The 21514-nt window shown below is 44.5% G+C and overlaps 3 protein-coding genes across 4 annotated transcripts in view; all 3 read left to right on the top strand.

The window, feature by feature from the left end:
• LOC115016618 (drebrin-like protein B) overlaps positions 1 to 6543 on the top strand; it is a 10688-nt gene extending 4145 nt beyond the window's left edge. The window contains exons 8-15 of one of the 2 annotated variants that reach the window (XM_029444499.1): positions 1 to 55; positions 318 to 383; positions 1043 to 1145; positions 1213 to 1545; positions 1842 to 1904; positions 2181 to 2257; positions 2553 to 2616; positions 6227 to 6543. In XM_029444499.1, coding sequence (XP_029300359.1) covers positions 1 to 55; positions 318 to 383; positions 1043 to 1145; positions 1213 to 1545; positions 1842 to 1904; positions 2181 to 2257; positions 2553 to 2616; positions 6227 to 6363 — 898 coding nt within the window. In that variant the 3' untranslated portion in view covers positions 6364 to 6543. Of the gene's footprint in view, positions 56 to 317; positions 384 to 1042; positions 1146 to 1212; positions 1619 to 1841; positions 1905 to 2180; positions 2258 to 2552; positions 2617 to 6226 lie in introns of those variants that run through there. The other variant, XR_003833175.1, reaches the window with a different exon arrangement.
• A 953-nt stretch (positions 6544 to 7496) lies between these two features.
• LOC115016620 (cytochrome c oxidase subunit 5B, mitochondrial-like) lies at positions 7497 to 9528 on the top strand. The gene is made up of 4 exons (XM_029444501.1): positions 7497 to 7645; positions 8603 to 8673; positions 8774 to 8873; positions 9005 to 9528. The coding sequence occupies exons 1-4, from the start codon at positions 7549 to 7551 to the stop codon at positions 9115 to 9117; spliced, it is 381 nt and encodes a 126-aa protein (XP_029300361.1). The 5' UTR covers positions 7497 to 7548; the 3' UTR covers positions 9118 to 9528.
• Positions 9529 to 10392: 864 nt separating this feature from the next.
• LOC115016619 (cytochrome c oxidase subunit 5B, mitochondrial-like) lies at positions 10393 to 12828 on the top strand. The gene is made up of 4 exons (XM_029444500.1): positions 10393 to 10549; positions 11425 to 11495; positions 12077 to 12176; positions 12308 to 12828. Exons 1-4 carry the CDS (start codon positions 10453 to 10455, stop codon positions 12418 to 12420), a joined length of 381 nt encoding a protein of 126 aa, XP_029300360.1. The 5' UTR covers positions 10393 to 10452; the 3' UTR covers positions 12421 to 12828.
• The last annotated feature ends 8686 nt before the right edge of the window (positions 12829 to 21514 follow it).

The following is a 21514-nucleotide window of genomic DNA, read 5'->3' as shown; positions in this document are numbered from 1 at the left end:
GGTTTATCAGAAGAAAAGAGAAGAAGAGGAACGAGAGACGGAGCAGCAGCGACAGGTGAGCTGAAGGATCATTGCAGTCTATTACAAGCAGTAATATTATATCAGTTATAATAACGTTGTACTTAACAAGCTGACATCTGGGAACATCACGAATAAGAAATCTAAAATTTCTGTTAAAGGAGGCAATTGAATATCATGTATATGTACAAGGAAATAAGACCCAAATAGCAATACATCAGAATTAAAGATATATATATTTAAGATGTTCTACTATAAGATATTATTGTAAAAACTGTGTGTGTGTGTGTCTGTTTTAGAACCAGCAGGAAAGTGGAACCAAGAAGTCGGGCATCAACTCTGCTGCATCAGTGCAGAAAGCTAACGTGAGTTTGATGATTTACATCGAATATATTGTCAGAATAAATGCATTTTAATATCATTATATTAACTTGTACAGTTACAAAGTGTGATGAGAAGCTAGTTTTATTTTTAATTTTCCAATTTATAAAGTTTATTTTAATGATATTTCAGATATTAAATGGATTGTAGAGTTTTGTGTGATTTCAACTTTGTTTCTGAGAAATGAACAATACCTGAGCCTCAGTAGCCATGGCTACGGAGAAGAATCCAACACTGGCCACAATCAGAGAGAGAAAATATTTAAACTACATTCAGTTTTCTTAGAATTTAAAGCTCTGTGATTGGATGTTTTACATGGAAATGCATCCTGGGAGTTGTAGTTCTTATGTCCACAGTCTTGAACTTTTCCTTCTTTTAGTTGTAATTAGTATTTTATTCCATTTTGACACAGACATTGTCACATCTTGATCTACAAATCTAATTACACTTATATCAAAAATAATAATAATTTAAAATGTGTGTATTTCGTGTGTGTTTCCGGTTATTGAGTTGCATTATGGGAAATGTAGGATCCTGCATTGGAAGAAGAGTCAATAAGGTTCTGCTGCTTTAACATGTTTTCTTTATGAAAGTGAAATAGTAAATGCTGTGATTCCTCTTTAACTCTCGCTGGTGTTCACAGGAGGCCAAGTCTCTGATTTCTCAGAGATCTTTTAATCCCAGAGACATATTCAAGCAGAAGGAGCAGAGCTTCGACAACGACAGACCTGCTGCGTCCAGACCAGGTAAACAACTGCTTGAATAAATAACAGCTGATGAAGTGATGAATAATATTCATGTTGTCACTCTCAGGGAAGCTGCAGAGTCCCTTTTTGTCTCAGAAATCCTTCGAGAGAAGTTCTCCGCTGCAGCTTCAGCGTCCACCTGCTCCAGCTGCCTCCTCGGTGACCGCACCTGTCTCACCTTTCCCGGCTTACTCCATGCACCCCCTGTCTCCAGCCTCACCTGTCTCACCTTTCCCGGCTTACTCCATGCACCCCCTGTCTCCAGCCTCACCTGTCTCAGCTTTCCCGGCTTACTCCATGCACCCCCTGTCTCCCGCCTCCCCTGTGCTGTCTCATTCCCCTGCTCCAGATGTCTCCCCCACACCTCAGGAGACCCTGGGTTCACCTGTTCCAGCTGCAGGTCAGACTCCACGTTATAATCCCTGCTGAGCGACGGCTCCTTCAGGTGCTCGGGTCATCGAGTGTCCGTGTCGGTTAGTTCCTTGTGTGTCATCGTTTCCTAAAAACTACGTCCGCATACAAATAAACTGTATTCTCAGTTATCTTTAGTTTAGTTAATCCCAGAATCGTTTGGTGCTTTGTTAATAATGTCTTACATTGTAACGTGGTATTACTACTTTCACTTTCACTGTCATGTATATATATTTATATAAATATAGATGTATATATATATATATTTGACTGTCGCTGACACAGACGTGGTGAACACAGAGGAGGAGGAATGGTCGGATGAGTTTGAAGACGTTGATGATGCTCCAGGTATGATCCTCCTATCAATGAACTCATATTGAACTCATAACACTAATATTATTAATATTAATATTATTAATAATACTAATACTAATAGTATTAATAATATTATAATCTAAACATGATGATATATTATGACAGATTAAACTCCCCAGCAGTTTCTAAAGTCCTTCACCTGCTGCAACATTAAAGTGATGAACACATTAATGCATCAATAATTATTAAACATTAATAAAATATACATTATTCTGCACAATGAGTACTTTGATGATGTTCACGCTGCAGAGGAAACAGCAGCAGAGGATCTGTACGAGGCTCCCGGCCGGACAGAGGACGACCTGTATGAAGACGTGAACTTCTCAGTGAGTCGCCGTGCTTCTCGTTCACTAACGAAGTACATTTACATTTACTGCACTTACGTTCAGTTTCAGTGCGTGAGCATTTCATTCCACGAAATATTGTATTTGTAATGAAATGCATTTATTTGACAGCTGTAGATAGTTTTCAGGTCAAGATTTTACTTTTGTTTTTAAACATATACGTTTGTAAAATAAATCTGTATTTTCACTAAACCTCAAAATGAACTTAAAGAGCTCAGAGCGCAGGTTTGTGTTTTAAAGGAGCTCAACTTCTTTTTTCATTTGTTTTAAATCTTAGACTGCAGACTCACAGAGCAGCGGACAGAGCTTCAGTGCACGAGCTCTGTATGACTACCAGGCTGGTATGCACACACACACACACACACACACACACACACACACACACACACACACATTACCGAGTATAAATATTTATTCTTATATATATAAATTGATAAAAAATATGAATACTTTTCTACACCATTTATTACATCATCCAAACACACACAACCCATCCATCCATCCATCCATCGTCTACCGCTTACACACACACAACCCAAAAACATAAATTTAAAATACTAAATATCTCACATCTCTTGCAAAATCATTCAAAATCATTTAAATTATTTTATTATTTTATTTTTCCACAAAAATAAAAATCTCTCACACGCCAACTGTACATCAATGTGCTGAGAATAAAACACTTTTCATCTGCACAGCAGGCTGTAAATATATAAAATACATAAAATATATAAAATATATAAAATATATAAAATATATAAATACATAAAATATATAAAATATATAAAATACATATAATATATAAAATATATAAAATACATAAAATACATAAAATATATCCATCCATCCATCCGTCCACCACTTATCCGGGATCGGGTCGCGGGGGCAGCAGCTCCAGTAAGAAACCCCAATCTTCCCTTCTCCGGGCCACATCCTCCAGATCTGACTGGGGGATCCCTAGGCGTGCCCAGTGAGGAGATATAATCTCTCCACCGAGTCCTGGGTCTTCCCCGGGGTCTCCTCCCAGCTGGACGTGCCTGGAACACCTCCCTAGGGAGGCGCCCAGGTGGCATCCTTACTAGATGCCCGAACCACCTCAACTGGCTCCTTTCAACGTAAAGGAGCAGCGGCTCTACTCCGAGTCTCTCACGGATGGTTGAGCTTCTCACCCTATCTCTAAGGGAGACGCCAGCCACCCTTCTGAGAAAACACATTTCGGCCGCTTGTACCCGTGATCTCGTTCTTTCGGTCATGACCCAGCCTTCATGACCATAGGTGAGGGTAGGAACGAAGATCGACCGGTATATTGAGAGCTTTGCCTTCTGGCTCAGCTCTCTTTTCGTCACAACGGTGCGGTAAATTGACTGTAATACCGCCCCCGCTGCTCCGATTCTCTGGCCAATCTCTCGCTCCATCATCCCCTCACTCGCTTTGGGCGTACAGGGATTGGATGGCCCTCAAAAGTGACCCCCTCACCCCATACTCCCGCAGCACCTCCCACAGTATCACCCGGGGGACCCAGTCATACGCCTTCTCCAGATCCACAAAACACATGTAGACCGGATGGGCGTACTCCCAGGCCCCCTCCAGGATCCTTGCAAGAGTAAAGAGTTGGTCTGTTGTTCCACGACCAGGACGGAATCCGCATTGTTCCTCTTCAATCAGAGGTTCGACTACCGGCCGAACCCTCCTTTCCAGTACCTTGGAGTAGACTTTACCAGGGAGGCTGAGAAGTGTGATACCCCTGTAGTTGGCACACACTCTCTGGTCCCCCTTTTTAAATAGGGGAACCACCACCCCGGTCTGCCAACCCCTAGGCACTGTCCCAGACTTCCACGCAATGTTGACGAGGCATGTCAACCAAGACAGCCCCTCAACACCCAAAGCCTTCAGCATTTCTGAACGGATCTCATCAACCCCTGCAGCTTTGCCACTGTGGAGTTGTTTGACTACCTCAGTGACTTCCATCAGGGAAATTAACGATGATCCCCCATCAGCTTCCAGCTCTGCCTCTACCATAGAGGGCGTGTTAGTCGGATTCAGGAGTTCCTCAAAGTGCTCCTTCCACCGGCCGATAACCTTCTCAGTCGAAGTCAGCAAGGTCCCACCCTTGCTGTACACAGCTTGGATGGTTCCTCGCTTCCCCCTCCTGAGGTGCCGGATGGTTTTCCAGAAGCACCTTGGTGCCGACCGAAAGTCCTTCTCCATAGCTTCTCCGAACTTCTCCCACACCCACTGCTTTGCCTCTGACACGGCAGAAGCTGCCGACCTTTTAGTCCTTCGATACCCTGCAACTGTTTCCGGAGTCCTCCCGGATAACATAACCCGGAAGGACTCCTTCTTCAGTCGGACGGCTTCCCTGACCACCGGGGTCCACCAAGGTGTTCGAGGGTTACCGCCCCTTGAGGCACCTAAGACCTTGAGACCACAGCTCATCACCGCAGCTTCAGCAATAGAGGTTTTGAACATCGCCCACTCTGGTTCAATGCCCCCAACCTCCACAGGGATGTCTGATAAGCTCCGCCGGAGGTGTGAGTTAAAGATCCCCAGGACAGGGGCTTCCTCCAGACGTTCCCAGTTCACCCGCACTACCCGTTTGGGTTTACCAGGTCTGTCCAGAGTCTTCCCCCACCCCTTGATCCAACTCACCACCAGATGGTGATCAGTCAACAGCTCCGCCCCTCTCTTCACCCGAGTGCCCCTGCAGGGCTCCATTCAGGGTCTCCAAGAAGGTCGAATACTCCGAACTGCGGTTTGGGGCATAGGCACAAACAACAGTCAGAGTTTTCCCCCCCATAACCCGAAGGCGTAGGGAGGTGACCCTCTCATCCACCGGGGTAAACTCCAACGTAGCAGCGCTCAGCCGGAGGCTAGTGAGTATCCCCACCCCGGCCCGACGCCTCACACCTTGGGCAACTCCGGAGAAGAATAGAGTCCAACCCCTATCCAGGAGTACGGTTCCAGAGCCAAGACTGTGCGTGGAGGTAAGCCCCACCAGATCCAACTGGTAGCGATCCACCTCCCGCACTAGTTCCGGCTCCTTCCCCCACAGAGAGGTGACGTTCCACGTCCCCAGAGCCAGCCTCTGCTGCCCGGGTCTGGTCCGTCGAGGTCCCTGACCATCACTGCCACCTGTGTGACAGCTCAACCGACCCCAGCAGTTTTTCCCATGAGTGGTGGGCCCACAGGATGGATGGATGGGAGGCACCACGTAGCTTCTTCGGGCTGTGCCCGACCGGGCTCCGTGGCAAACCCGGCCACCAGGCGCTCGCTGTCGGGCCCTCCCTCTGGGCCTGGCTCCAGACGGGGGCCCCGGGCTTCCTCTGGGCAGGGTCTCTCCTTTCCTTTCCCTTTTTTTCATGAAGTCGTTTTGAACCATTCTTAGTCTGGCCCCTCACCTGAGACCAATTTGCCTTGGGAGACCCTACCAGGAGCACTAGGCTCCAGACAACACAGCTCTCAGGTTCATAGGGACACACAAACCTCTCCACCACGATAAGGTGATGGTTCCCAGAGAGGTATAAAATATATATAATATAGAAAATATATAAAATACATAAAATATATATAATATATAAAATACATCAAATATATAAAATGTAAAATATATAAAATATATATAATATATAAAATACATCAAATATATATAATATATAAAATACATCAAATATATATAATATATAAAATATATAAAATATATAAAACATATAAAATGTAAAATATATAAATGACGTGTCGGATGTAGATAAATAACAAAAGGTGTGTTTTAGTGTGAAGCCACAATGTGCTTTCTCCAATACAATTAAAAATAGATTAATAAAAACAGGAAACTGTGATTAGTTTTAATCAGGACTTTTTTAATCTATAAAATTATTAGATTTATGAATATAAACTATATGAATCGTGTCTTCTCTACGTCACTGAATATGTTGATGCTGCTCTTCTCCGCAGTGGACGACACAGAGATCACCTTTGACCCTGACGACATTATAACGGGGATAGAGATGTTGGACGAGGGCTGGTGGAGAGGGTACGGCCCTCACGGACACTGCGGCATGTTTCCCGCTAATTATGTCGAGCGCATCTAACTTTCATCATCACTCTCTTCATGGTAACTCTAATGAAACTGGAAAACTTCTGACACAGCTGACAGGAAGTGGATTCAAATAATAATTACTAAACATTTACATGAACAGTGTTGTATTAAAGGTTTGTCTCTGTCAGTATGTCCCCTTGTTTTACATAACTGGATTAACAGACAATAAACTCTGTCAAGTGTGTCGACGTATTGTTTTTATTTCATTCAACCAATATCTATACTTTAAGAGATCATTGATACAATTAAATACATTAAAAAACAATAAAGATAATACAAAAACAAATAATACAAATAATAATATTAATAATAATAATTAGATAAATAGATACATGAGGGGCTAATCTCGTTTACTATGACAAAAATAAAAGGAGAAACAGAACAACAACAAACAGAATCACTAACAGAGAGGCAATATTATTAAAATAATAAAAGTCATTAAAACTTTCAATTAGGGATAAAATAATATAATCAATCAATCAAAGTAATTAACATTTAAAATAGAATACAGTTAACGATTACATTTCTGCATTTTATTTAAATCCCTTATTTATAGAAATATAAAATAATTGGTAAATATAGTATTTATTTCATTAGTAGTAAGAAAATATGAAACTGAGTGTATTATTTACGTTACATCAAGTAGTGAGAAGTGATTTCAATAGAAATGTATTTGTTATTCCTCTTTAAAGAGCTCACTGTACAGGTTGACAGTATGATTACTTGTTTTGAGTTTATACATTTGACAGTCTGAATATATTTTTGAAATCACATTAATTTGGGGTTGACTTTAGTTATTTTAAATGTATATAAAATGTACCATAACAATAAGTTTACAATGAATTCAATGTTGTATTAATCTATGTTGTATTAGTTTATAATGACATTGTAACACTCATTGTTTATATTATGATTAGTCTTTTCACAATATATAATCTGTATATAATATAATATATAACTGAATGTATACAATGTTTTGTTTTAAATGCGTTAAAGATTATAGTTCATCATCACAAAAAATACATTTGTTTTCAGTATACAATAATGTATTTATTTGTTTTTATATCTAAGATTTTATCTGTGAAATAACAAAAACATTTACGTCTAAACCGGGTGACGAATTGTGCCACCTACAACGTCATAGCCCCGCGACCAGCGACCAAAGAGGAAAGGAAAGATGGCTGCAAGGTTACTGCTCCGCTCAGCTGTCAGAGCCGCAACAACCTGCCGGGCGGCCCCGGTGCCCGCGCTGACCCGCGGCATGGCGGCCGGAGGTGAGGACCTTACAGACCCATACTCTCTGATTTAAATCCACATGTATCCACAGCAGGGACAGCTAACGCCACTGAAGGCGGAAGACGTCCTGCCCCTGAGAGAACGTTCTTCTAAACACAGATCAGACCAAACTTCATTTAAAAATCTGGCAGTTTAACTAAACAATCGTGTTTTGTCTTAACTTTAGAGCTTGTAAAACATGAAGACATTTTCCACAATATAATTTGGCTAACACTCTTCAATTCGGCACACATTAAACAAACAATGGACTATTTTATTTATCTATTTATGTTGTTAAAATGTGTTCGTTTTTTGTAGCCTATGTATATGTAATTCAGTTCCTCAAATATGACAGATCAGATGGTTATTGCGGAGGTTTCCATCAAGATTGGTTTTATTAATCTGCGAGGTCTCTTGAAACTCCCAACTCTGATGCAGTGCTGGTCGAAGTGGCTGAAATGGGATAATTAACACAATTGGTTTATTCCGTACTTCCTAGTAATTCCCTAGTTTACCAGAAATAATGTGTAATTAGTATGTAATTGGGTTCTAGTTATAGGAAAAATAAAAACGCTGTTCCAATGTCTATTATTCAGCTGGAAATGTAAAAGTGCAGCCATTCAATTCAATTAATATGAAAGTTTCCAGTAACTCATGAAAATCTATTTGGATTCTAAATACTTTTCTTTCCTTTTTTTAAATCACATTTTCCATTTTATTAGTACAAGTTGCAAAGTTATATCCAGGAAAGTCTCAACAAAATAGTTTTTAATTTATTCAGAAATGACGGAGCGGTAAAATATATTACAACAGCAATGTATGTATGACACAAGTAGGAAAACTCATCAAGTTGATTCCACTGTTATTACATTACAACAAGCATCTTCTCGTGGTTTCGTATCAATGTTTTCTGTGTTGGGTTTATTTACTACAGACGTTGTTTTGTCCCTCACCAGGGATTCCCACGGATGAAGAGCAAGCCACAGGACTGGAGAAAGTCATCATGAAGGCCATGAAGGACGGATCGGTACGGCAGCTCCCTTACTATCAAACATCACATTGTAATGTTCTGACGTTTGGCTAATCCTCCTCCTCCTCCTCCTCCTCCTCCTCCTCCTCCTCCTCAGGATCCCTACAACATGATGAAGCCCAAGGAGTACGCGGGCTCTAAGGCGGACCCCCACCTGGTTCCCTCCATCACAAACAAGAGGATTGTGGGATGTGTCTGTAAGTTATCTGTTGAACACTCGGGGCGTTTAAGTTTCACGCTGGTCGGTTTTTAGATTTTTGGTCAATTTATCTTCATAACAAAACAATTCTGATACGTTTCTTTGTTTCCTCCTGGTTCCTGTCTGCAGGTGAAGAAGACAACACAGCTGTGATCTGGTTCTGGCTCCATGAGGGCGAGGCCCAGCGCTGCCCGTCCTGTGGTTCCCACTACCAGCTGGTGGCCCATGATCTCCCCCACTAACTGCTCCATACCTCTGTTATTGATATTATTATGATTCTAGACATGTCTCACACCGACAGCTGTGTGTCTGCACAGTGTTAGCTTCTCTCAAATGTTCCTCCTACCTTCAGAACGAGGAGGAGAAACATCAGACGTCTCCGGGAAGTTTCTTCTCCGTCTTGGTCGTGTCTACTTCCTGGAGTCGTGAGTCCTCGTCTGATCGGTCTCCGACTCGTTCTGTCTCAGTACTTGATGGACCTGCTGACCTCATCAGTCTTTGCTCTACGTGTCACACAGGGATCACATGTGGTTTGGGACACAACTGCTTTTCTTTTAAACATTTCCATTCAGTTTACATTTACACACGTACTGTACGACGTTACTCGGTCCACTTACCTCCTTTCTTGAACCAATAAAGTTTCTGAAACTGCACTTTATGGACGTCTTTCCCTCTTTTGACAGTTTTCTCCCTGCTTCACATTCTTGTTTGGTAAAAAGGACGTCAGTGTCAACATGTTAGAGATGTAATTCATATTACCTGTAACAAGTCGGTTGTGTTGGGAGGGTTGTATGTGAGACTTGGTAGTTGACAGAATGAATGAGAACACCATTACGTGGTAGTCGTGCTGATTTATGGAGGATTTTGCACTAAAGCCAGTTTATTAGGTACATCTAATAAAGCATTTAAATACAAGAACCCTGCGATAAATCCTACCTTCATCGAGTTACATGTACTTCTTTGATTATAGATGTCAGTACATAGAGAGGGATACATACATACCATGTGGTACATACATACCAGGGGGTACATACACAGTAAAACAGAAAGACTGTAAATGTCCAAAATTTGGTTTGAACTCCGTCCATCTCTTATTATTATTATTATTATTATTATTATTATTATTATTATTATTATTATTATCCCTTATTTCCCATAAATTAAATTAACTGTACAAAGAAATAACAATATATTTTTCTTCCTCATCACCTTCAAAACATATTAAAATGTCTTTATCCTAAAATTGAATTGTTTTCCCAGTTTTATTATTAAATAATGTTGTAATGTTAAATCAAAGTTGATATACATACAGTGATAAAACAAATGACACATCTAATTCACAGGAAGTACAAGAATTAAAAACATAAATTCTAAATATCTCTAATGTTTTCTTTCTTGATATTTTGGATGCAAAATGTTTAAGGGACCCTCCTTAAGTTTATTATTAAGACAAGACATATTTTAAGACCAAAACAAATGCGGCAGCGTTCCTCTGACGCGCAACCCAAGCGACAGGTCCATAAATCCCTGACGTCATCAGCCTGCGACCAGCATCTGATTACAGGAAAGACGGAAAAATGGCTGCAAGGTTACTGCTCCGCTCGGCTTTTAGAGCCGCAACAACCTGCCGGGCGGCCCCGGTGCCGGCGCTGACCCGCGGCATGGCGGCCGGAGGTGAGGACCAAACCAACACTCGGCTACAAAGCCTCACAGACCGATGGATTATGATTTAAAAGAGGGTTCATCCACAGCAAGGACAGCTAACGCTACTGACGTGGGAGCGTTCTTCTCAACACAGAACATCAGACCAAACTTTATTTAAAATTCTGGCAAATTTAATTAGAAAGTGTGTTTAGTCCAAACCGGATAGATTGTAAAACACAGACATTTTCCACAAATGAATTTGGCTAAAACACTTCAATTCGGCACACATAGAAAATACAATGGACTCGTATATATGCTATTTATCTCTCTTAGCTGGTTAGCATGAGCAACGTTAGCATTGCAGCTGCAATACCTGCGAGAGGTCAAACATGCTCTTCAATTATGTAATTATACGATCAATAGCAGCTACAGCTAAATATTGTTAAACTGTGTATGTGTTGATTTGTATGTAGTGCTGGAAACTATATTTTTCAAACATCAGTGTTAGCTAACTTATAATCGAGCAGAATACAGGACGTTAGCCATGAAGCTAAGCGTCTCAGGATGATTAGCGTCCAGCAGAATGACAGTTGTGAGGTTGTAGTGAAGGCCACATGTTCTCTCATAGGACTCAACAGTTGTGGAGAAAGTGTTTAGATCTTATTAACTAAACACAAGTCCTAATGCTACACTGTAAACAGTACTCTGTTACAAGTAGAAGTCCTGCATTAAAGAAACGTTACTTTCTAACATAAAGATAACATTCTGACACCGATGTCCTTTTTATGCAAGTATAATCAGAAAGATGTAGGTAAAGTATGAACATGTATCAGTGAATGTTGTAACGAGGCTGCTGAATAAGAGCCCGCTGCCCCTTTAATCAGACATGTTTAACTTGTTTGCAGGGATCCCCACCGATGAGGAACAAGCCACCGGACTGGAGAAGGTCATCATGACGGCCATGAAGGACGGCTCTGTAAGATCCTTCATCTGCAATCTGTGATGCCAACAACACGTTCAGAAAACACGTCTTTCTATGTTGTAGATCTGCACAGAACATTTCAGAGCTTCATTCATCACGTTCACTTTTTAAATTCTAAGGGACGTCTGAATGCTGCACAGTTGTGCAAAGTGCAGCCGGTGAACCATCCTATTACTAAGAACTCAGCAAAACATTTAACGAAGTTTCTCTGCTTGGCTAACGTTGTATAACATAAAGTCCATCAGCCTGCTATTCATGTTAACTGGAGTTTTATTCTAAGCTTCATTATTAAATAAATGTGGAGCCGGAGAGAAGCGGTTCCGCTTTTGAAGTAATTCGTCTTTTAGCAGATAAGAAATGTCCCGAGCCGGTTAGTGCTTCAGCTGCAGTCAGTCTGCCCGGCAGGCGTGTTGTGGGACTGTGACGTGAAGCCACTTGTCTCCGACATTAGGAATCCTGCGTAAAGAAAGACATGGTTCCACATTTAGTTTGCAGAGTAACAGAAGTCTCATTGATGACTAAATAAACTGGTGCTTTACATTAAAGTAATACCTCCTCCTCCTCCTCCTCCTCAGGATCCCTACAACATGATGAAGCCCAAGGAGTACGCGGGCTCTAAGGCGGACCCCCACCTGGTTCCCTCCATCACAAACAAGAGGATTGTGGGATGTGTCTGTAAGTTATCTGTTGAACACTCGGGGCGTTTAAGTTTCACGCTGGTCGGTTTTTAGATTTTTGGTCAATTTATCTTCATAACAAAACAATTCTGATACGTTTCTTTGTTTCCTCCTGGTTCCTGTCTGCAGGTGAAGAAGACAACACAGCTGTGATCTGGTTCTGGCTCCATGAGGGCGAGGCCCAGCGCTGCCCGTCCTGTGGTTCCCACTACCAGCTGGTGGCCCATGATCTCCCCCACTAACTGCTCCATACCTCTGTTATTGATATTATTATGATTCTAGACATGTCTCACACCGACAGCTGTGTGTCTGCACAGTGTTAGCTTCTCTCAAATGTTCCTCCTACCTTCAGAACGAGGAGGAGAAACATCAGACGTCTCCGGGAAGTTTCTTCTCCGTCTTGGTCGTGTCTACTTCCTGGAGTCGTGAGTCCTCGTCTGATCGGTCTCCGACTCGTTCTGTCTCAGTACTTGATGGACCTGCTGACCTCATCAGTCTTTGCTCTACGTGTCACACAGGGATCACATGTGGTTTGGGACACAACTGCTTTTCTTTTAAACATTTCCATTCAGTTTACATTTACACACGACTGTACGACGTTACTCGGTCCACTTACCTCCTTTATTGAACCAATAAAGTCTTCATGCTTATGTCTGCTGTGGACGTCTTTGTGTTCATCTACTGTCGATAAGCTTCACAGAGCTTTGGACAAATATATTTTCTTCTAAAGAGCAACATTTTAGAATAGAAGGTGGAGCTGCAACGATCGGAAATCAAATCTCCAACTCTTGATGTTTCTGCAGAAATGTGTTGAAACGCTGTGTTCAGCCTCGTGTCCTCGAGGTTCTGTTAAATCATTAAAGTGAATATCTGGATTTGGACTCACGAGGCTTTTAAAGACACGTTGGACTTTAAGGAACTGATTGTCTAACACTTTAATCTAGAAAATAATCTGCAGGTTAATCCTTAAATCATTAAAATACATTAAAGAAGGAAGAGATTAAAGAACTGGGTTGTAATATATATATATATATATATATATATCACATTAATCGAGCCACCAGGGGGCGCCGCTCACCAACTTCAGCTCGGTGTGTTATTTTACCTTTAGTTTTGTACATATGAACAATGATAAAGACTTTGTGTCATATCTGGGAGAAACTCGATATATCAGCTGTTTCACTGGACAAAGTGTTAAATATATACTTTTGGTTTGTTTTCTATTTAGTCTGGTTCAGTTTCATGAAGCACACATTAAATCTAAAGTATGTATTTGCTGAGGGGCGTGCACGATAAGATTAAATAAAAAAATATTGCAGGTAAAATGCAGGAATAAGTCAAATATATAGATATGAAACGATAACATTTTAAATACTGTAACATGTATAATGCATGAGTAATAATTATAATAATATAATAATAATATAATAATAATAAATAACTATCGTAATGTTTTCTGCTGCACTCAAACAGACAAAGTGAACTTCTGAAGCGTCGGAGTTTAACTTCCCTGCAGCCCTTCAGACGTATTTCCTCTCGTCTCAGCTCTCTTTCTACGGAGGAGTAGAAGGAGGAGGAAGGAGGAAAGGAGAAGGAGGAGAAGGCGGAGAAGGAGCCGGAGAAGAAGGGAGCAGGGGAGGAGAAGGAGAAGGAGGAGAAGAGAGAAGGCGAAGGCGGAGGCGACGGAGCAAAGACGAAGAGAAGGGAATAAAGAAGGAGAAGGGGTAGGAGAATGAGGAGGAGAAGGAGGAGTAGGAGGCGAAGGCGGCGCATGGCGAAGGAGGAGAAGGTCGGGAAGGAGCAGGAGAAGACCGGCGACGGCGGAGGAGGAAGGAGAAGGCGGAGCAGAAGGAGAAGGAGGAGGAGGAGGAGAAGGAGAAGGCGAAGAAGGCGACGGAGAAGGAGAAGAAGGAGAAGGAGAAGGAGGAGAAGGAGGGAGGAGGAGGAGGAGGGAGGAGGAGAAGGAGGAGAAGGAGGAGAATGAGAAGGAGAAAGAAGGAGAAGGATGAGGGAGAAGGAGAGGAGGAGAAGAAGGAGAAGGAGGAGGAGAAGGAGGAGGAGGAGAAGGAGAAGAAGGAGAAGGAGAAGAAGGAGAAGGAGGAGGAGAAGGAGGAGGAGAAGGAGGAGGAGGAGGAGAAGGAGGGAGAAGGGAAGGAGAGGAGGAGGAGGAGGAGAAGGAGGAGGAGGAGAAGAAGGAGAAGGAGAAGCAGGAGAAGGAGGAGAAGGAGAAGAGAAAAGAGGAGAAGGAGGGGAAGGAAGGAGGAAAGGAGAAGGAGGAGAAGGAGAGGAGAAGGAGAAGAAGGAGGAGGAGAGAAGGAGAAGAAGGAGGAGGAGAAGAAGGAGAAGAAGGAGACGAGGGAGAAGGAGGAGGAGGCAGGAGGAGGAGGAGGAGAAGGAGGAGAAGGAGAAGGAGAAGAAGGAGGAGGAGAAGAGGAGAGAAGGAGAAGGGGAGAGGAGAAGAAGGAGGAGGAGGAGAAGGAGAAGGAGGAGGAGAAGGAGGAGAAGAGGAGGGAGGAGGAGAAGGAGGAGGAGAGAGAGGAGGAGAAGGAGGGAAGGGGAAGGCGGAGAGCGGAGGGGAGGAGAGAAGGCGGAGGAGGAGGAGAAGGAGGAGCAGGAGGAGCGGAGGAGAGGGGAGGACGGAGGAGGAAGAAGGAAGAGCGGCGAGGAGAGGAGGGCAGGCGGAGCGGAGACGGATGAGGTCATGGATAAGGAGGAGGAGGCGGAATGCTGGCAGGTAAGATGAGAGGAATAGGCTCCGTCGCAGTGAGGAGATGAGTGCTTACACGTACTTAGTGATTATCTATATTTGCTCTTTCGTTTCTATTCTTCTTCTTCTCTTCTCTTCTTATTTACTCTTCTTATGTCTTCTCATTATCTTCTCTCCTTCTGATTTGTTTCTTATTATCTTCTTATTCTTCTTCTTCTTCTTCTCTCTCTTTCCTTCTTCTCTTCTTCTTCTCCTTCTTCTCCTTCTTCTTCTTCTTCTCCTTCTTTTTCTTCTGATCCTGGCTGTCAGTCAGTGTTTCTGCGGCTCAGTGAAGCACGTGGGAGGAGCACAACTGGAGTTGTGTGTCTCCTGGAGTGTAAACGGTCTTTGAGAGGATTTCTCTGCCCTTTCTGTGGACTTCTTCGCTCACCATGGCCCCTGCAGGTACTCTCTTAAGTCTCGCAGGCAGTCGTCTCTTTAATCATATAGCCTGAGGACAACAACAAGTCAGTCAAATGTTGCTTTAATTGATTCTCTGTGCTGTTCACTGAAGTATTTGTAATTAATGTATTCCCGCCTCCACACTAAGATACGATTCAGCTCGCAGTCTGCAGCCAGCATGAGTTCCTGCCCGTTCTGACCCACAATCCTTTGCACAGCAGATATATGAGCAAGAGGGTCGAAGTTCAAGGCACATTGTTATTGTACGCATTCTACATGCAATAATGGCAGTTACAGTACATACTAAAAGTAAAAAAGAAAAGGTTTGTAATTTGGAGCGCAGCCGAAGAGTCATTCTAGCTTCTCTGCGAGCTAAATGCTAACTTCACATGCTAAGCAGCGATCAGTGAGCATCACTGTCCTTTAGAAACACTATCTCACAACCATGACCAAGTCAGTAGAGATGCTGCACTGAAACTACAAATAAGTGAGTTCAGTAACTCGAATGAAAACCTTTTGCTTCCTGCAAGTATTTCCCAGACAGCCATTGAGGTGAATTCCTCTGCTCTGCTCTGTTCGACATCTTATCAGAGAAGAACAGATTTTTGCACAGTGAAATCAATTTAGCGTGTTTCACTTTCTGGTTCTCAGCTGCAGTTTGTCACGTTTTCCTGTCTTTTTAAAATCATGCCTGTTTTTGTGTGTCTCTTTTATTACTTACAGATGATGATTTTCTGCCTCTCTGGGAATCCATCACCTTATCGTGGTGCAGAGGTTTGTGTGTCCCTATGAACCTGAGAGCTGTGTTGTCTGGAGTCTAGTGCTCCTGGTAGGGGCTCCCAAGGCAAATTGGTCTCAGGTGAGGGGCCAGACTAAGAATGGTTCAAAAACGACTTCATGAAAGAAAGGGAAAGGAAAGGAGAGACCCTGCCCGGAGGAAGCCCGGGGCCCCCGTCTGGAGCCAGGCCCAGAGGGAGGGCCCGACAGCGAGCGCCTGGTGGCCGGGTTTGCCACGGAGCCCGGTCGGGCACAGCCCGAAGAAGCTACGTGGTGCCTCCCATCCATCCATCCTGTGGGCCCACCACTCATGGGAAAAACCGCTGGGGTCGGGTGCGCTGTCATACGGGTGGCAGTGATGGTCAGGGACCTCGACGGACCAGACCCGGGCAGCAGAGGCTGGCTCTGGGGACGTGGAACGTCACTTCTCTGTGGAGGAAGGAGCCGGAACTAGTGCGGGAGGTGGATCGCTACCAGTTGGATCTGGTGGGGCTTACCTCCACGCACAGTCTTGGCTCTGGAACCGTACTCCTGGATAGGGGTTGGACTCTATTCTTCTCCGGAGTTGCCCAAGGTGTGAGGCGTCGGGCCGGGGTGGGGATACTCACTAGCCCCCGGCTGAGCGCTGCTACGATGGAGTTTATCCCGGTGGATGAGAGGGTCGCCTCCCTACGCCTTCGGGTTATGGGGGGGAAAACTCTAACTGTTGTTTGTGACTATGCCCCAAACCGCAGTTCTGAGTATCCAACCTTCTTAGAGACCCTGAATGGAGCCCTGCAGGGGGCTCCAGTAGGGAGACTCCGTAGTCTTGCTGGGAGACTTCAACGCACACGTGGGAAACGATGGAGACACCTGGAGAGGCGTGATTTGGAGGAAGGGCCTCCCTGATCTAAACCCGAATGGTCGTTTGTTGTTGGACTTCTGTGCTAGCCATGGAATGGCCATAACAAACACCATGTTCGAACATAAGGATGCTCATAAGTGCACGTGGTACCAGAGCACCCTAGGCCAAAAGTCAATGATCGATTTCGTAATCGTATCATCTGATCTGAGGGGCGGAGCTTTCGACTGATCACCATCTGGTGGTGAGTTGGATCAAGGGGTGGGGGAAGACTCTGGACAGACCTGGTAAACCCAAACGGGTAGTGCGGGTGAACGGGGAACATCTGGAGGAAGCCCCTGTCCTGGGGATCTTTAACTCACACCTCCGGCGGAGCTTTTCAGCCATCCCTGTGGAGGTTGGGGGCATTGAACCTGAGTGGGCGATGTTCAAAACCTCTATTGCTGAAGCTGCGGTGATGAGCTGTGGTCTCAAGGTCTTAGGTGCCTCAAGGGGCGGTAACCCTCGAACACCGTGGTGGACCCCGGTGGTCAGGGAAGCCGTCCGATTGAAGAAGGAGTCCTTCCGGGTTATGTTATCCGGGAGGACCCCGGAAACAGTTGCAGGGTATCGAAGGACTAGAAGGGCGGCAGCTTCTGCCGTGTCAGAGGCAAAGCAGCGGGTGTGGGAGAAGTTCCAGAGAAGCTATGGAGAAGGACTTTCGGTCGGCACCAAGGTGCTTCTGGAAAACCATCCGGCACCTCAGGAGGGGGAAGCGAGGAACCATCCAAGCTGTGTACAGCAAGGGTGGGACCCTGCTGACTTCAACTGAGAAGGTTATCGGCCGCTGGAAGGACCACTTTGAGGAACTCCTGAATCCGACTAACACGCCCTCTATGGTTGAGGCAGAGCTGGAAGCTGATGGGGGATCATCGTCAATTTCCCTAATGGAAGTCACTGAGGTAGTCAAACAACTCCACAGTGGCAAAGCCGCAGGGGTTGATGAGATCCGTCCAGAAATGCTGAAGGCTTTGGGTGTTGAGGGGCTGTCTTGGTTGACACGCCTCGTCAACATTGCGTGGAAGTCTGGGACAGTGCCTAGGGGGTGGCAGACCGGGGTGGTGGTTCCCTTATTTAAAAATGGGGACCAGAGAGTGTGTGCCAACCGGGTCCCCCGGGTGATACTGTGGGAGGTGCTGCGGGAGTATGGGGTGAGGGGGTCACTTTTGAGGGCCATCCAATCCCTGTACGCCCAAAGCGAGAGTTGTGTCCGGATACTCGGCAGTAAGTCGGACTCGTTTCCCGTGAATGTTGGCCTCCGCCAGGGCTGCGCTTTATCACCAATCCTGTTCGTGATTTTCATGGATAGAATATCGAGGCGTAGTCGTGGAGGAGAGGGGTTGCAGTTCGGTGACCTGAGGATCTCATCGTTGCTCTTTGCAGATGATGTGGTCCTTATGGCATCATCGGTCTGTGACCTTCAACAGTCACTGGATCGGTTCGCAGCCGAGTGTGCAGCGGTTGGGATGAGGATCAGCACCTCCAAATCTGAGGCCATGGCTCTCAGCAGGAAACCGGTGGATTGCCTACTCCGGGTAGGGAATGAGCCATTACCCCAAGTGAAGGAGTTCAAGTACCTCGGGGTCTTGTTCGCAAGTGAGGGGACAATGGAGCGAGAGATTGGCCGGAGAATCGGAGCAGCGGGGGCGGTATTACAGTCACTTTACCGCACCGTTGTGACGAAAAGAGAGCTGAGCCAGAAGGCAAAGCTCTCAATATACCGGTCGATCTTCGTTCCTACCCTCACCTATGGTCATGAAGGCTGGGTCATGACCGAAAGAACGAGATCACGGGTACAAGCGGCCGAAATAGGTTTTCTCAGACGGGTGGCTGGCGTCTCCCTTAGAGATAGGGTGAGAAGCTCAGCCATCCGTGAGAGACTCGGAGTAGAGCCGCTGCTCCTTTACGTTGAAAGGAGCCAGTTGAGGTGGTTCGGGCATCTAGTAAGGATGCCACCTGAGCGCCTCCCTAGGGAGGTGTTCCAGGCACGTCCAGCTGGGAGGAGACCCCGGGGAAGACCCAGGACTCGGTGGAGAGATTATATCTCCTCACTGGCCTGGGAACGCCTCAGGATCCCCCAGTCGGAGCTGGAGGATGTGGCCCGGAGAAGGGAAGATTGGGGTTCCTTACTGGAGCTGCTGCCCCCGCGACCCGATTCCGGATAAGCGGTGGACGATGGATGGATGGAAGTATTTCATACACCAGACAAAACAAAGGAGACGAATCCTTCAATTATTTATAGAGTAAAAGTCTTTACAACTCTTTCTAGTGCTGGAAGAAGTACTGCTTAACTTAGAGGTATAATTAGTAACATTCCTGCATTCAAATGTGTAATAATGACTAATCTAAAGGTAACGTTTCCTCTCTCTCCTGTCATGGTGTCATCAGTCCTGTGTTGTATATGTAGTGAGACAGAGACATGTGTAATGTCCCTGAAGGTAACGTTTCCTCTCTCTCCTGTCATGGTGTCATCAGTCCTGTGTTGTATATGTAGTGAAACAGAGACATGTGTAATGTTCCTGAAGGTAACGTTTCCTCTCTCCTGTCATGGTGTCATCAGTCCTGTGTTGTATATGTAGTGAGAGAGAGACATGTGTAATGTCCCTGAAGGTAACGTTTCCTCTCTCTCCTGTCATGGTGTCATCAGTCCTGTGTTGTATATGTAGTGAAACAGAGACATGTGTAATGTCCCTGAAGGTAATGTTTCCTCTCTCCTGTCATGGTGTCATCCTGGTGTTTTTAACTCTATATTTGAAGGATGAAGGATTTTATTCCTCGAACGTCTGGATCTTAAGTTCTTCGAGAAACAAGCTGAACAAACTTTAGCGGCAGCCGAACAGCGTGCAGGAGAAACTCTGATTTTTGATGAAGCATTACTGCAGTAAAAGTACACAAGTATATTCAGTAATCAGCATCTTAAGCTGAAGTGTGAAGATAAGACTCCACTTTGTTTGACTCAGTCGGCTCTGACAGAAACAACAGACTCCTTCCTCATGTCCCTGAGGAGCTCCACAGCGTTACACCCTATGTTAGCTCCTGTCAGACCAGCAGCTGTCCTTGTCAGACTTTGATGGGGATGACAAGGAGTACAGAGAGCTGACACAGGACTTTGCCCTCTGGTGCCAGGAACCACCTCCTGCTCAACGCAGGGAAGACCAGGGAGCTGGTTGTGGACTTCAGGAGGCGCCATCATTGTTTCTTCTCGTCTCACAAAGGATGTTCTGATGTTTCCTCTCACAGAAGATTTTCTGATGTTTCGTCTCACAAAAGATCTTCTGATGTTTCCTCTCACAGAAGATGTTCTGATGTTTCCTCTCGTCTGACAGAAGATGTTCTGATGTTTCCTCTCACAGAAGATGTTCTGATGTTTCCTCTCACAGAAGATGTTCTGATGTTTCCTCTCGTCTGACAGAAGATGTTCTGATGTTTCCTCTCACAGAAGATGTTCTGATGTTTCCTCTCACAGAAGATGTTCTGATGTTTCCTCTCGTCTCACAGAAGATGTTCTGATGTTTCCTCTCGTCTCACAGAAGATGTTCTGATGTTTCCTGTCATCTGACAGAAGATGTTCTGATGTTTCCTCTCACAGAAGATGTTCTGATGTTTCTTCTCGTCTCACAGAAGATGTTCTGATGTTTCCTCTCTTCTCACAGAAGATGTTCTGATGTTTCCTCTCACAGAAGATGCTCTGATGTTTCCTCTCGTCTCACAGAAGATGTTCTGATGTTTCCTCTCGTCTGACAGAAGATGTTCTGATGTTTCCTCTCACAAAAGATGTTCTGATGTTTCCTCTCACAGAAGATGTTCTGATGTTTCTTCTCGTCTCACAGAAGATGTTCTGATGTTTCCTCTCTTCTCACAGAAGATGTTCTGATGTTTCCTCTCACAGAAGATGTTCTGATGTTTCTTCTCGTCTCACAGAAGATGTTCTGATGTTTCCTCTCTTCTCACAGAAGATGTTCTGATGTTTCCTCTCACAGAAGATGCTCTGATGTTTCCTCTCGTCTCACAGAAGATGTTCTGATGTTTCCTCTCGTCTGACAGAAGATGTTCTGATGTTTCCTCTCACAAAAGATGTTCTGATGTTTCCTCTCACAGAAGATGTTCTGATGTTTCTTCTCGTCTCACAGAAGATGTTCTGATGTTTCCTCTCTTCTCACAGAAGATGTTCTGATGTTTCCTCTCACAGAAGATGTTCTGATGTTTCTTCTCGTCTCACAGAAGATGTTCTGATGTTTCCTCTCTTCTCACAGAAGATGTTCTGATGTTTCCTCTCACAGAAGATGCTCTGATGTTTCCTCTCGTCTCACAGAAGATGTTCTGATGTTTCCTCTCGTCTCACAGAAGATGTTCTGATGTTTCCTCTCGTCTCACAGAAGATGTTCTGATGTTTCCTCTCACAGAAGATGTTCTGATGTTTCGTCTCACAGAAGATGTTCTGATGTTTCCTCTCGTCTCACAGAAGATGTTCTGATGTTTCCTCTCACAGAAGATGTTCTGATGTTTCGTCTCACAGAAGATGTTCTGATGT

The sequence above is a fragment of the Cottoperca gobio genome, chromosome 12, assembly GCF_900634415.1.
Source record: "Cottoperca gobio chromosome 12, fCotGob3.1, whole genome shotgun sequence".
Lineage (NCBI taxonomy): Eukaryota > Metazoa > Chordata > Actinopteri > Perciformes > Bovichtidae > Cottoperca > Cottoperca gobio.
This window is presented reverse-complemented; position numbering and strand designations above follow the sequence as displayed.